This window comes from Leuresthes tenuis, unplaced genomic scaffold (assembly GCF_036924035.1).
Source record: "Leuresthes tenuis unplaced genomic scaffold, fLeuTen1.0.hap1 SCAF_13, whole genome shotgun sequence".
NCBI lineage: Eukaryota > Metazoa > Chordata > Actinopteri > Atheriniformes > Atherinopsidae > Leuresthes > Leuresthes tenuis.
In genome coordinates, this window is record NW_027325367.1 from 4,234,808 (window position 1) to 4,251,650 (window position 16,843).

Below are 16,843 nucleotides of genomic sequence, written 5' to 3' on the forward strand. Positions count from 1 at the left end.
AGGTCGCTGATGCATTAATAATTTCCTTTTTGCTCTCTCTGTCTTACTTATTGCCTTTATGCCCCCATCCGGCACTTCCATATTTTGCCTTTCACACCTGTAAGCGCTCAGATGGCTCCTGCATGTGAGGTTTTGTGTTCATAATGAGTATGAGAGGTCTAAAAGCTTTGCTGAGGGCTCTGCTCTGCATGCTTAATGATGTATTGCGCTCCCTTGCTTCGGCACCGGCTGCTGTGTTGAAGTGGTGTTGGACTTGTGAGTAAGGCTGCACTGAGATGAGGGTCCATGTGTCTCTGTGTGTCTAACCTCCTGTTATAGGGCTAATCACTATAGATGAGGCATCCCATCAGTTGGGATAATCCCTTCCTGTCAGTAACTCGAGTCATTCGTGCCATTAAAAGTCAAACTCCTGCTTTATTCCCCTCCTGGGATTCTTTTTTAACTGCAGATGAGTTGCATGTTCGACACACTGTGGAAAATAACAATATTTTCTCTGTTTCTTCCAGGGAGAATCCAGGGAGCGACGATAGTGGACGCTCTGGACACCCTCTACATCATGGAAATGTTTGAAGAGTTTGATTCTGCTACTGCCTGGGTAGAGAAGAACCTGGACTTCAATGTGGTAAGAATGTGTGTGTTGGTCAAGAACAGAGATTTAACAGAAAGGTCTGGAGTTCCCCCACAATTCAGCCCAATAAGACCTGAGTCACTGAGCTCGGTTGGAGCAAACTTCCTCTGTTTGCTGTACAATGGACACCGAGGGCTGCTTGTTCAGGACGTGCACTATGCTGCAAAAAGTATTCACTCGCCCAATCCAGATAAATAACTTGATAAATAATAGATAAATAGATAAATAACTTGATAAATAACAGATAAATAGATAAATAACTTGATAAATAACAGATAAATAGACAAATAACATGATAAATAACAGATAAATAGATAAATAACATGATAAATAACAGATAAATAGACAAATAACATGATAAATAACAGATAAATAGATAAATAACATGATAAATAACAGATAACAGATAAATAACATGATAAATAACAGATAAATAGACAAATAACATGATAAATAACAGATAAATAGATAAATAACTTGATAAATAACAGATAACAGATAAATAACATGATAAATAACAGATAAATAGACAAATAACATGATAAATAACAGATAAATAGATAAATAACATGATAAATAACAGATAAATAGACAAATAACATGATAAATAACAGATAAATAGACAAATAACATGATAAATAACAGATAAATAGATAAATAACATGATAAATAACAGATAACAGATAAATAATCACGGCCAAAGGTATATAAATGCAAGCACCTCAGCATGCAGACTGCTTCTCCAAACATCTGTGAAAGAATGGGTCGGTGAATTCCAGCGTGGTACCGTGATAGGATGCCACCTGTGCCACAAGTTGTCTACTAAATATTCCATAGTCAGCTGTGGTATCATAACAAAGTGGAAATGATTGGGAACGACAGCAACTCGGTCAGCGGATGCTGAGGCGTGCAGAGGTCTGCTACAGACCTGCGAACTTCACCTGGCCTTCAGATTAGCTCGAGAACAGTGCGTAGAGAGCTTGGGTTTCCATGGTAACTGCATCCACGCCATACATCACCAAGTGCGATGCAAAGCGTCGGATGCAGCGCAGTAAAGCCACTGGACTTTAGAGCAGTGGAGCCGCGTTCTCTGCCCTGAAAACGGGTTTTTAGTCTAAACTGTTTAACTGAACAAAGAACAAATGTTAATCTGGATGTGAAACTGAAGCAGCAGTGAACGAAGTTTAGAAAACTTAACTGAAAAAGATAACTGCGTTCATTCACTAAACTGCTGTTTGCTGGAAAAACTGATGTGTGGCTGGATGAACTGTCTCCCTCTACAGAAGGTCAAATATACGTTAGAAAAGACTTGTTTAAAAGAATTAGCTTAATAAATAATTAGGATTTATGGAAATCTTAAACCGGTTCTGTATAAAACCAGCTCACAAACGACTGGAACCGCTTTGGTTGTAAAGGGACATTAATGTGTAAAGTATTTTAAATTAAATGATTGGCCGTAATTAAAACATGTGTTGGGTAAGAAAAATGAAACCTTAAACCTGGAGGTAAAAGGTCCAAATGGACCCGTTAGTGCCCATAAATCCCAAATTCTCAAACGTGTCTCAGTGTAAAAGCAGAGTGGAATCAGCCTCTGAGTTTAATGCTAATGTCTGAGCCACAGGATTCACCAGGATATCTGATGTTCTTACTCACATTTCTATAAACGTGTGATAATGCTGTCAGATTTAGACTAATGGAGAGCTCATAAAAGCAGCCTGATCCGTGTGTTTTTAACGCTGATCCGATGAGCTCCGTGGCATGTGAGCTCGGTGATGTTTGTGTGCAGCGGGGCCTCTTCTTCTTTGATGTTTGTCTTTATTGTAGAGCCAGCCTCATTATGATTAAGAGCTCCTCATTAAAGAGAGACGTGTATTCATTTTGGTGTAGTCGTGACTGCAAATCGGACTTTATCTGCGGTTATCGGCTCAAGTATCCAGTCTGAATATGACAGAACCAGAACACATATCAGAGACTTCCAGTTCTTTGGTCAACAGTGTTTTCAGATCAGCTGATATCTTGCTTCACTGTGTTCGTTTTAGTTCTGGAGCCGTCACTCAGCCAGCGTTTTATCAGTGGAAGCGGCTCATCTGCTGAGGCAGCAACAGAGTTTGTGGCTGTACTTTGGAATTATAGATTTTTAAATGGGAAGACTTTGGTCGGCCGCTGCTATTAAACCACCATTAGCTTTTTTTATTACAGCCTATCAGATAAATAACGCTTCTTTTAACAAAATTGATGCCACAAACCAGTGATATATGCCTTTAAGATCAGACCTGACTTTGGGATCCTTAGTTTAGTGACCAGAGATGCTAAAACTTGGCTGTCCCGCCTCCACTTACCTTTGAGGAATCTGAGCTTTAGCTTGATTTTAGAGATCCAAACATCGGAGAGCCTCCCGATCTCCTGGTCCTTACCAAGGCATTTTAACATCGTTTTGTGTGTCAAAGCTTCTAAATGTCATATTTTGAGAACCACTGATGAGTTTTTAGGAGATTAATAGCTGCAGCAGTGGGAGTTCAAGCGAAGAATAGTCAAAGAAATGTCACCACACAAAAAATATGTAGTCAAATAACAACAGTGGCCAGAAAAAAGAACTACCAGATGCTGTACTTTAACGCTAACAGATGTGCTGATTCACAACAGCCTCAAGGAGAAAACAGCGAAGAAGATGAATGTATTAACCAACAGTGTTGTGGGAAAACTTTCTGTGAAACAACCTGAAAGCTGCACACAATGACGACAGTTCATGACAGATATTAGCTTTTCGATGGAGTCCCTCTGGCTTATCCTGCTGCTGTCTTTAATTTGTGCTCTGCTTAAAAGAGGCCTTGCTTAGTCAGTTTCCTGTGTGGTGTGTAATGGACTAAATGTTGCAGCATCAGGGGACTTAAGAGTGAGATAACATCACATAAGTGCTGACTCACCGGGTCATTGTCCAACAGTCCAAAGCAGTGATTGCTGCTGAAAGCCGTCCCACAAAATGCTGCCGAGTCACCGTTGTAGAAGTGTGGATTAGAGAGCGTTATTCCAAACTGGGAGAGTTTAAATTCAACATTTGTTCGGTCCAATTTGAGTCTGAAAAAGAGGAATCGATGAGAATTGCTTTGCTAATAGACAGCCGGCTGAGTGTTTTAATCAGGCGGGGATTAAGCAAACAATTCAGACTTGGAGAAAAGTGAAAGAACACATTTTGTTTGGCAGGTAATTTGGTTTTCCACAGGACAGGATCGTGTCCTATCTCTGCTCGACAGCAGTGACTTATGAGAGCTGTCAGTCACGCACCCAAACTTCATCTGACTCAGGAATCTGTTCATAAAGGGTTTGAGTGTGTGGCAGCCAGATGAAACTTCATTGTTCCGCTGCAGGGATAAATGGCACGGCAGAGTTTTTTTTAATTATTTCTGCCATTATTTCAGTCTGGGACTGGAGCCATTGTTTATATAGATACAGTTAAATACATGTTGATGCTCTGAGGGGAACTATGTTGCTTCTGGCAGTGAGAAATGAGTCAGCATAAATGCAATTGTTTTCATATAAAAGGAATATAAGCATCTGTGTTTTGTTAGTGTGAGGAGCTAAATCTCCCATTTGCTGTGCTACATATTTAAATCTTTCAATAATGTTCACCATCCTTGTTTAGCTGAAGCAGGTGGAGGTTAAAATTTCATGTTTTTTGGTCAGAAGTCAGAAAAGTTAAGATTTTGACCTGATGATGGTGCTGATATGTCAGGGATGAATGTGGGATGGACAGAAGAATCAGATCTACTGTCTCACCAGATCAGTGATCCTCATCTGCGTTGAGATTAGGGCTGAGCGATTTTATCGATACCGCGATATATATTGATATTTTGTTTCCCAATAAAGTATCGATTTTTTTTTTTAGCTGCGAGTATCGATTTATTTATTTTTTGTTTTTAATCATTATTATATTTTTTTAGCAAACTTTATTGAAAAGTCAGACGTTACAATGAGTGAAAACACAGAAAATTAACATAATTCAAAACAATGCTTGGGGGGGTCACATTATACAAAACAGTAATAAATTAGTTGTTGTATAAAGTGTATATCTCAGTGGTCTTTTCTGTTTATATAGTGTTGGATTGTTGTAATTTATTGTTTTAACTCCTCAAAATTTAAAAAAGATGGTTTGTGATTATAGAATTTGGATTTGTGTTTATGGTATTTAGCAAGTAAAACAAGCAGGTTGATGATGTAATATTCACAACATAAACATGAGTCTGCGTATGCTCAAGACCAGTTTGTGAGATGTTTGTTTGTTTCTGTTTGTCTGGCGGTGTTGTTCCGGTTCAAAGGTCAGACCAGCAGTCCAATCAGCGACGATTCATGTCAAATCTCACTGTCCGTTTAAAATATTTTAGAAAATTATGAATTGAATCGTATCGAATCGTTTAGTATCGAATCGTTGGCTGAAAGGCGTGTATCGTATCGTATCGTATCGTATCGTATCGTGAGATTAGTGTATCGCTACAGCCCCAGTTGAGATGTTTTAGATGTTACTAAGCTGCAACACACCTGATTCAAATTAAAACGCCTCGTCTTTAAGTTCTTCTCAAACCTGCAAGTGACCCACTGATCTGAGCCTGGTGCCAGGGAAACATCTCAAACATGCAGGGCAGCGGGTCCCGGAGGACTGAGGTTTATGTAATAGGCAGTCTGATAATTCCACAGATATTTAAAGAATAACGGCTCAGTCCACTCCATATTCTGATCGCTGGAGCCACTAGTCTTTTGTAACGTGAAAAACAGACAAACTTCACATGCTGAAACCGATGCATCCAACATATTCAGCTCATTTGAGTTCGGCTCAGCAGAAATGTGTCCGTCATCTCACTGTGTTTCTTTTGTCTCTGCCACAGCATGCAGAAGTGTCCGTGTTTGAGGTGAACATCAGGTTTGTCGGAGGTCTGCTGTCTGCCTACTACCTGTCGGGAAAAGAGGTAAGTTGGGATTTCTCATGCTGCCTCTGCATGGTTTGAGCTTTTGAACGGGGATGTTGCCTCCTGTGGTCGAACAGATGAATGCCCGTGTTTGCATGTTCATGATTCTGCTGTGAAGATCTGATCAGCAGGGTATCTTAACCTGGAGATTGTGTGTTTAACTCAACGTCTGTCGAAGGCGTGTCCTTATTCTCAGTTTAATTACATGATTAAGTCTCTTAATTATCGATGAGGCCCCTCAAAAGACTTCAAAGTTCACTTGTGTTTGAGGTCATGAAGTAGGATTTTAGTTTGAATGACTTTCTTATTGTTGCTGTAATGTGTTTACTAATGCATACATGAACACACACACACACACACACGATCTACATCTCCATCTTAACGGTGATTGAACCGGAAGTGTGAGACTAAGTGCTTCTTTATTAGCGGGGATAGAGTGCAGGCAGAAGTCAGCCCGGAGAGCAAAACCCATTTCTGAGTTCAGTGAACATTTTAACACTTGAACACACAGAAAGCCTGAAAGAAAATCATTTCTCATTTATCGAACGGTAGCTGTAAGTATTGTACCATAAAACTAGCTTTAATAACAGCAATAAACACATAATTTGTGGTCTGAAGGACACCTGATAAGGTTGTGGAGTTGAAAGGTGAGAGAAAGCTAAAACAACTGAACACAAATCATGTAAAATAAGCTCTTAAATGTAATTTAATTTGATGATTAACTCACTTAAAGTTGGCTGCACAAATGAAGAAGGTTTACTGACACATTTTAGTTTTTAATGTCAGTAAGCGGTAAATATTGATCATGTTTAACTTTGTTTTGGTGAAGTTTAAAGTCTGAAACCCAAGTTAATAAAATCCCTTCACAATATTTACAGTAATTTCTCTAATCTTAAAGGCTTATTGGTTCTAGTAGGTCTATTTGTGATTAAGATTGTTTGTTTTATTCACCTGAAAACAAAAAAACAAGTGGTTCAATAAGTACAAAGTATGATGTCAAAGGTTAAGATTGAGCTTCCTCTGCTGATCTTTACTGGCACTCATAGTAAAAACAAACTGTAGCTTTAAGGCCATCTGAGCTTGTGAGGCTCCCAGATTCACAGCCGTCTTATAGTTCATCAGAGCTCTGAGAGGTCCATCAGCTCCGGGTCAGGGTCCACTGAAGGACAGAGGAGCCAGATAAATGGCTGATGGGTGGCCTTGGAGGACTGAAGGCTTTTGATGGAGAAAATGACTGACTGTTGCTGGGGCTGCGGGGCTGAAACTGCATCAATGTCAGCTGCTCTCAGTGAAATAATTGATGGGAGATTCAAGGGAACAAATGAGGTTTTCACAGCAGGAGCCTTGAACAAACAGTGAGAAAACACAATGAAGTTTAACCACATTACAGCCGGTTGCTTCAGAGGTAGTTTGCAGATCTATTTGAACAGAAAGTCTGTTTTGGTCTCTATTGAAGATGAATAATTTATTCTACTACATTTTTCAGCTTCAACACAAAGTTAATATTAAGTTGAAATAAAAAAAAGTCAGAAGAATGGCAGGAAGGTTATGAGACATTCTGAAATAGATAAATATTACACTAAACCTGCGTTATGATCAGTATATATTATGTATTTTTCCTGTTTAGTCTAAATTATTGAAATTCCTTGACACATGCACCCAAACTAAAGAGCTACAACATTCTGCACTTTAGGTTTGAGAGTCTGATTGGACTTTTTCTCGTGTTCTGGGAGATAATAAGTAACATCCGGGGCATCGTGTCACTTCCTTTCCTGAGACTGTTGCCCGGCTTTCAGAGAAGATGTTAAACTCTGAAACCCAGAGTTCACAGAAGGAGGAAAACTGAGGGTTAGACGCTGGCCTGAGGAGTTATTCAGCCTCTTGGCGTTGTGTTGGGTCGCTGTCTGATGGGAAAAGTCTTTTAAAAGAGTGAAATGAAAGCATTGACATTAGGTTTCTGCTTCTTACATTGCATTAACTGAGCAACTCAAACATACTGAACTCAGCTTTAACTTCGTGTTTATCAGGAGTGGAGACTTGAGTAATTAAAGATTAAATGCCTGCAGCTGCATACTCTTATTCCAACGACCGCACAGGTGAGCGAGGCCTCAGTTTCCTATGAATAGACATGGAACAAGTGTCCTTGTTGTCGGGATGCGCGGCAGTCGGCGCTCTCAGTCCTGAGTGGTTGCAAATATTTGAGCTGCTCTTGATTAGCCGCAGAGGGAACTCATGGAGCCTGGCAGATTGGTTCAGATGATCAAATTTACATCACACAGGCCTCACTAATGAGTGGACTGCAACACAGGAAGCTGTAAAACAGCACCATCGGTATTTGTTTCTTAGTTATAGTCTCAGTGATGCTATGGGACTATAACTGAGTCTCATAGCATCAAGTAGAAATACTAAATGATTTAGCATTTCCACTTGAACTGTTTCTACTGTTAAAATGTGTCTGAAACGCTTTAATCAAAGACTTTAAAGGTCTGAAGTGGATGAAAGGTCTTAATTTAGGAGCTTTTAGTTTGTAAATAAGCACTGAAAGCCGTCAGGGTTTGAGCTGAGGATGGAAACTTGGAAGCAGATGAAGCTTCAGTGGTCCTGAGGTTCCGGTGGTGATCTACAGCACTCTAAATGTTAATAACTTTCCATCCAGTTGTGTTTACTGTCCTGCTCGTGTTCCCTTAAAGGCCACACGCCTGCTTTCATCTCATACTTGTGCAGTACATCCGAAGCAGTGACATTCCTGCATTGTGTGACGACACCAGTAGGTGCTGTTGAAAGTCATAACTTCACTGCCAGCTGGCCGAGCCACAGGCCAAATTTTAGGAGGATTTTCTCAAGCAGTTTGATGAAGGAGGAGTCGGGGAAAAGATGTAGAAGGACAGCGACTTCCATCCTCTCCCTGGTGGTTGTAGTCTGGCTCAAAAACAACTGGACGAGCTGTACTTTGACTTAAAATTTGATCAGTAGAAGTGCAGCTGGTGCTGGCTGTGTGCACCCTGCTGGCAGGCTTTTAGCATCTCTGCCTGGGACCAGATCGCAGCATGTAGCCTCATCTGCTAGAGAAAGGAACGAGTGAAGGATGGAAGGAAGGAAGCAAGTTAAGAAAGCTGAACTAAATAAAAGGCTACGAGTCACTCTGCTAATCCAAGCTAAGTGCTTCAAGGTGGGAAGGACAAAGAAAGGACAGACTGCAGTGAAAATGAAAGCTAGAAACCCAAAGAGGGACAGAAAAGGAGACAGAACAAAGAAGCTGTGCATGAAGGAAGACATTGTGTTGGCCAGGTGTTGATGTGTGACATTTTTTAATGTTCCGCTTTAATTTTACATTCAGAGAGAATTACATTGTTACATTTCAAACTGTAACGGGTATTAATTGAATTGTGTTGTCCATAAATCAACATATCATACATTTAATATCATTCCTAAGAGGATATTTCATCCTTTCCTACATTCTAAAATGATTAAACTGAACACAAATGGCGATGCTTGATTGTAATCAGAACTAATCCTCGTATCCTTTCGCTGTGGCTGCCAGAGCAATCTAATAACAGGAATGGGTGTCTCCCTCATTCTTTAGAACAACTCAGATTACAGCAAAAATACAGTTTATAATACCAAAGCAGAGGTACCAAAGCTGACCTTCCTTAAAAGCAACGATGCCAAAGATCAGCTGCATCTAATTCTGCTTTAACAGCGAAAGTGTCACCTCTTCAAACTGTGTAACTGAAGCTTTCCCAGGACAGCGCAACAACCCTTTCCGTACATACAGAACCGGTTTCTGCCTGCTGCAGAGAGCAGCTTTTTATGCAATCAAACAACCCCAAGTAAACAATGTAATCTTTACCTGATGAAATACAGATACAGTCTGAAGCAGTCCTATAAAAAAAGGATAAACGGGCTGTTTCAGATGCTGCAACCAGATGTTTCTGCCTATATTTATTCCATATACGACCATGCAAAGAGTACAATGTTGTGCAATAATGTGTGAGATCCACATGCTGAATACATGCTGTAATAATCACAGAGCAAAACAGAAAAAGAAAATAAGGAATTTCACTTACTTACGTCTCCATTCAAATAGTCCACTGAAACAAGGACAGTTTGCAGGTTATCTGAAGGCACGGCCTGATGATCACAGCTGTCCAACAGCAGCGTGAGGCTGAACAAAGGGAGCCACTGAATATGTAAATGTGCTCCTTCAAAACGCACACGGAGGAGCCAAAAGTGATGTTGGAATTTTACAGCAGTGGGTTTTACAGCGTTCGCTGCCTGAAATAACAATCCAAAGGCTTTTCCAACATGCCAGCTTGGGCCATTTGCTTGGAAGGACTTTGTATTTCCATATCAGGGGGTTGTTTTTTTTAACTGTCAGACGTTTAGTGAAAACTCAGGATATGGGAAGAAGCGAGCAGCACATCTTCTATCTGTAAATGAATCATGTAAATTCACTGTATTCCTGGACTCCTCTGAGTCTGCTGGAGCCTAAAACTCACGCTCCAGTCGTCTTTGTCTGCAAACTGCTCGTAAACATACCTTCAAAATGAGATATTTTGCTCTTCAGCTCCCCCTACAGTTGTGGGATGTAACACTATCGCCATAAAAACTCATCTCTATGTGAGCCCTGCTCATGTACAGCCACACACGTGACTTTGTTGTTTGCTGACAAGGCGTTAAAGACGCCATCAAAAGCCCATAAAAGATGTCAGGTGAGCAAATCAGTGCGATGCAGGGCTGGAAACCACTGCTCCGGAGCAGTTTAAGGCCCAGGAATGTGCATTACAATACTCAGAGTGCCTTAAAAGTGACGCAGCCATGTCAGAATAATTCCCTCTGAACAGGGATACCTGCTGGTAGTGAAACAGATGTTCCTGTTGTTACTTTGGGCTTCTTTAAAAGCAGCCAGGACAAAGGCACCCGCTTGAATTAGCTTCGTCCTTTATTACAGATTTGAGTGCAAGCAAAATAAACGCGTAACGTATCGGGCAATCGTGGCCTTTCTTTAAGCAGAAAGAGATAGATTTACTGTATTAACCCCAGGAAACACAAATGACCGTTTGTGACACAGAGTGATTAGTTTGGAGAAGCAGTAGGTCGCCATCAACTGGAACCACTGCTCACATCTGTTTGACTGATGTGTGCTGGCACCACTGGGCTGTTCCATGGATCTCTGTGCCACGAACAACAGAAATTAGCTGAATGTTTGCGTCCTCTTGCCAGGCCTCGGCCCATTTCCTGAAAGGTTTTATTGTTGTGATTGATCAGATGGCTCAAGAAGCTGGGCTGCCTGACTCAGGAGAGCTCAGCCAGCCGTTGCCAATCCCTCCACTAATTTATTACATTCCATTAAGGTTACTTTTAGCAAGTATACTCACAAATTTCAGTCTGCAGCACAGAAAGCTTTTTCACTTCCATGCTCATCCTTCATGATCCAAACTCACAGTCAATGATTAGTGAGTTGACGGCAGTAATGGCCGTACAGTAGGTCTCACACTTGGTTGTATAAACAACCATTTCCAGGTTATTGCTACAGAATGAAATGAGGTTCTTTAGGCCTTTTGTCCACCTCGGTTACCGAGGTGTCAAACAGGCTAAATCATACGTCAACATCTAGCAATTCTCAGCTGGATTCGATTGCTTTTTGAGATTTACCACATATATCTTCAGTCCTACTTCCAGGATAAACACGACTGTGTTCTCTGAAATGTCTTTGATTTTTATTGATATTTTGCTGCCTGTGTTTGGACTCCGCAATGATGAGAAGTAACAGCAGAGCCTGTAAGGGCTCGATCCAGGCAGGGAGACCCAAAGGCAGGCTGTGACACGTCCGTGCACAAGTGAGCACTTCAGGCTAAATGTTGTGCGGCCGTATGTATGGCAGGGTGTGTGTTTTCTCCCAAACAGGGATTTTGTTGTTCCACCACGACCATAGTCTTAGGAAAGTGTTCGCTGAGCACATGTGAGCTACATATAAAAAGAGCTTCTCCATGATGCCTCGCCTCAGGCTTACGGCTCTCGCAGCCCTCTCTCCAGCATAGTTTTACCCCAAAATAAAATAAGATATTTGATATTTAAGCTATTGTCCAAACAAAAAAGGATATGCTGTTGGCTGTATGTTCACTCAGGGCTGTAATGGCGAAGTCTGACTCATAACTCAGTGTTTATTGCTAGCCCCCGGTTAATGAATCATGAATAATAAATAATATTAGCTTGGGTTTGCTGTGGGCTTAAGGGCAGCCCATGGCTATGAAACACAAGTGTGAAAGGTTTCAATATGACATTAAACCAAACTCAGTCTTGAGTCTTGCTTGGTCGCTGCATGTTGTATTAACTCGACTTCACCCTCCTGTCTGTGCACTTAAAAAATGGCCATCGACCAACACCCCTCTGGTGATGCATGATAATGTATTCTTTTAAAAAGAAGCGCTTCGTGTTGGCAGGGAAATAATGTCCCGTGCCACGCTGTAATTAGACAGACACAGAATACATTAAGTCTAGATTAAGATTAGTCGAAAACACACTGAAGAGTTGTCCAAAAAAGATGTACAGTCCCTAAGAACAGCAAACGAGGAACGCGGTCCAACTGTTAGTCAGTGGCTCAGATAATGGAAAATGAAGCTGAAACAAAAGAAGTAGCAATGCAGTGCGTAGCTGGCTGGCACGAGGAAATGGTTTTACATTGACGAGAGGGAGGATGAGGATGGAGTGAGGCAGGAAGCTGGAGGATGGCAGCAGTTTGACTTACTTTAGGTCTAATTGTGGAGAGCGATGCAGTCGATCCGGCCTGTGATAGGAACACGCCACCTCCTGTGATTGTGATGTCCATTCAGACTCCCGTAGAGCTCTGAGTTTACCTCGACCCACAACAGTGCGCCGCCGCCGCCAAACTCAGGGAGGATAAACAGCTTGACGTTTCACTTCACATTTCACTCAATCTCCAGTGTTTTATTGTTGTTGTGGGGAAAGCTGGGCACTGACACACACAGGTCTGAGTCCAGCAGCGACACGCTGTGCTGCAGATGCACACAACACTGCTACTGTAACTTTAAAGCATCCATCAAATGGAGAAATCTTGTATAAAATCTGGCGTAATTGCAGGGGCATGTGTCCCTGCAGCCCTGCAGGAACCTTAATGTCTCTATATTTGTCTGTGTTCCCATTCAGGTACTTACTGAGGATTGCTTTACACAGAGCATATTTGAACCAGTTCATTAAAAATTTAACTATTTCGCATTTTCATTCCCTATATTCAAGCATCCTTTTTGGCTGTGTGATGTTTTTTTTCCATCTTTCAGGGTCATAAAACGTCCATCTCAGGTAAACTGTGTCTATATTTATCTTCTGTGTGTGCCAGTACACTTTACATAGAGCTTGTCCAGGTAGATTTTATCCCAACCCCATCAAATCTGTTAGAATAACATTGACGTTTCTGATTTCATGATGAATTTGAGATTATTTCTGCAACTGAGCCCGTCCAACTGACAACAGATACATCTTTAAAACCATCTTCAAGCAAAGCTTTAAACAGACTTTGAAACACAAGCTTGTGCTTTTGGATTAGTTGGGCATTCATGCTATTTTTATCTTTATTAATGCCTCATCGGTTACCGGATCGTAGATTTAAAAACAGGAAAAGAGGTATGAATTAGAACAGTCTATATGCAGCTCTGAAGTCTCTCCAGCTTCTCCACATCTTCTTTCACACTTTTCTGTAGTGTTTGTCAGATTGTTGAGTGGCTGGAAATCACCTCTTCATCATTTCCATCATGCTGCGTCCTCTATTTACTGTAATTTGCCAAAAACAGCCGTTTAACACTTGATAAAATGTTAAAGCAGACATAACAAATTGGCACAATTTCCTGAGATCTTAATGGAATATTGATGACAAGCTTTAGTCAAGATATATTAATATTGACCTGTTTTAGGGTGCTGAGTGACCCACTTTGAAATTGGTTGCATTAAATAACCCTTTAAGCACATTTTTACCGTATGACGGAGCAGACAGTTGTAGCCTGAGAGCTCACACTAGCACAACTGAGCTCATACTGCCCCCCACCAAACTGATAAAGATACACACAAACACTGGTAATATTCACTCTTTTTGGCACAATCTTGGTTCTTTTTGGTTCATCTACTCACAGAGAACAGTTTGGTGAAAGTCGGCGTCCTTCAGAAGATATTTAGATAATTTACGATCCATATAACGGAGTGAACGGGGCTTAGAGGATGCAGCCTCTAAATAAGGCATTATCTGTCTTTATTTCACCAATACTTTAAGAAGAATGAATGAACAAACGTGTGCTATAGCTCTGTTAGCTCATAGCTGCTGTTATGTGGCTACTTGCAGCTATAGGAGAGCTAACGGAGGGATTTCTACACAGGCACTCTACTGGGACCACTTCATCCACACGCCCCCCTGCAGCACAGTTTATTTACTCCGTGCTCTGTGGCAGTCGGCTAACTTCACACAGAGTTTGCTACTGCTAGTTTTGTGCAACATGGCAGGATATTTATCAGTTTTTGACGATGTGAACGACGACTTTTAGCAAGATGGACGTTCTTACCGGAGTGAATGAGCTGTGCTGCAGGGGGGCATGTGGATGAAGTGGTGAAGAAAGAAGTGAAGAAACTCGGGGCTTCGCCACCATTGTTCCAAGAATGCCAATTTGAAGTCAGGTTTCCCAATCTGGATATAAGACATTAAACAAAGTGTGTAACTGTTCCCACTTACAAAGGGTGCAATAATGCAGCGTGATTTGAATATACAGTTGGGTGGAGGTAAAGATGGTGAGGCTGGAATATGGAAATCCGCTTCAGATTCGAGCTGCATGCTGAATGAGATACTTTCTAACATAAAGGGGTGCAAATAAAGAGCCTGGGTTGTGTTTTTATGAGTTACTGCTGCACCACACTTTGCTTTACGAGCATCAAATGCCCCCTTTTAATAGTTTCAGTGGCTGTTCTTTCACAGATCAGGACCAGCTCTGTGCCACCCACAGGTTAATGCCGTCTTTGACCTCGTGCCGCACAGGTCATCGCCACAACTTGCACTGTTGATCGCTGACGTGTGAGACATGCAGGGGGATGCAGTGTGTTGGGTGGAGCTGACGGACGGCTTTTATCTGCTGTCACCAGGAAATCCATTTCACTCAGTGAGAAAATTGGCTTTGCTTGAGGGCCTGAAAGAGAAAAACAACCACCCCATCCCATTCCCCTGCTGGCCATCTCTGCTTTGCTCCTGATCTGTTCGAGTAAAGCCCCCTTACTTATCCACACACATGCCCAAGTAAAGGTTATTTACCGACCATAGAGAATGAATTTTTCTGGATATCCATCTTAATCCCTTTTTAGACTGGTCTAATCTGGGCTGAGGAAAGTTAGCTGGGCTGCAGCAGAAGGACAGAGTTTGAGGACTCGGAGCAGGAAGGCGAGGTGTCTGACGAATATAAAACACTACTTCAAATCCTTTTCTCAGCCTCAGAATCCTTGTATTTCTTCCTGGTTCATATATGTTTGACTTATGCTAGTATTTAATGATATTTGCCTGCCTGCTTGATGGGTTTGTTGTTCTATTCCAAGTATTTGTAATAGCACATCTATGTTGTCAGACATTTAAAAAAAGCAGAATAAAGAGAAAGATACTCAGCGTTTATAGACTTATTGAAACTGAACACAGGTCGGCTGAGATGTTGATTTGATTTGGAGACTGATGGCCAGTTCATTGCTGAATGTGACGTCGTTACACTGCAGTCATCATCCCTGCTGTTCACAGCGTGTTATTAGAAGGTGAAAACGGTGTAAAACCCCACGTTCAACCCCGTTTAAAGAGGCGTTTGTGTGAGTTAAAGACGAAATGCAATGAAATTGTTAAGTAAAGGGCTTAAATGATCTGTTCTCAGGTGTATTGAATAAACCTGTTGGAAATCAGTAAGATTTGAGTTTCATCAGTCTTTGAAATATCCATTTAAATGTTTGTTTAACAGTCTGAATAGAAACACTCAGTTGGATCAGATTCATCCGATCGGGCACAATTCATTTTTAAACTGAGAGGGTAACCCTGCCTGATTGTTTCTCTCTTTCTGTGCACGTTTAAACCTCATGCAGGCAGAAGTCTGTGGTGGACGCTGTTTTTTGGAGGCCTTGGAACAGTTCAGGACCGTTGAACCTTTGTTTTAAACTAAAGTTTTGCTGTTTTTCGTTCCTGAGCAGTAAATTCGGTGAGCAAAACTCATCCACAGGTCCATTTTCACTCCACTTGCTTGTAGACAGCAGGAGAAGTTCACCTATATGCCTCATAGTTGGGAATAAAGTTTGGTTTTCTCTTCTTTTCATATATTTTCTGCAGATTAACAGCCATTAAATGCTTTGCAGGATTTTCTCGTTTAAGTTTAAGTGTCTAATCAGAATGACCTCATCAACAGGGCTACTTGGAGATCTTGGACTTAATGCCTTAAAAATGGACAGAAACGGCGATATTCTGGCTTTAAGTTATCTTTAAGCTGTTGTGGGTCTGTTGTGCACCAGTGGCTGTGATCACCTCCCACCGAGTTATCGTCTCAGTCATCGATACTGACTGAGACAGTTGTCAGGGGAGAGTAATCGGCCATCTGGGGCTCTGCTGAGGCTCTAACAAAGGCCCCTCTAGGTTCAGATAACATTGTAAGCCTTGGTGTTGGAAACACTCGCCAGATGTGATTTAAAAATGTGAAAATGACGGGTCTAAATGAGGCGTATTCTTTGCTGTGCTCCTTCGCAGTGTCACACTCCCATCACAGCAACTTCAGAGAGAAAATCCAGCCTAAAATAGAGCACTTTAGCTGTGACAGGGAGAGAGTCGGTCTGCAGAGGGCAGAAGGAACAAGTGACAGTCGGGGTTCTGTGGCACAACTGAACTTTAATAATGTATGAGTGATGAGAAAGTCAGGGGAGCTATCAAAACTTAGACAGTTAGGGGCTTTAGTTGAGAGCTGCATTCTTAAAGGCTCCATGTTGATGTTCACAGGAACACGCTCTGAAATACACGATAACGTGGAGCTTTGTAGTTATTACAGCCACAATAACACAACTCTCACAGCTCTGTGACACCAAGCAATGCCACACGGTTGTTTAAAACCACTGCGCATCGCCACAAATATCAGGTTTTAAAGAGCCAAGGTCATCCCTGATTATATAAGACTGTAAAAGAGGTGCTGAATTAGATGGAGCAGGGATTAAACGTGTGCATACATGTGGATCTTTAGCTTTGATACTCGTG

General features: G+C 41.4%; 1 protein-coding gene across 1 annotated transcript in view; it reads left to right on the forward strand.

The window, feature by feature from the left end:
* Positions 1 to 16,843, forward strand: part of man1a1 (mannosidase, alpha, class 1A, member 1) — a 105,578-nt gene that overhangs the window by 38,038 nt on the left and 50,697 nt on the right. The window contains exons 3-4 of the mRNA XM_072362789.1: positions 507 to 622; positions 5,506 to 5,586. Coding sequence (XP_072218890.1) covers positions 507 to 622; positions 5,506 to 5,586 — 197 coding nt within the window. The remainder of the gene's footprint in view (positions 1 to 506; positions 623 to 5,505; positions 5,587 to 16,843) is intronic.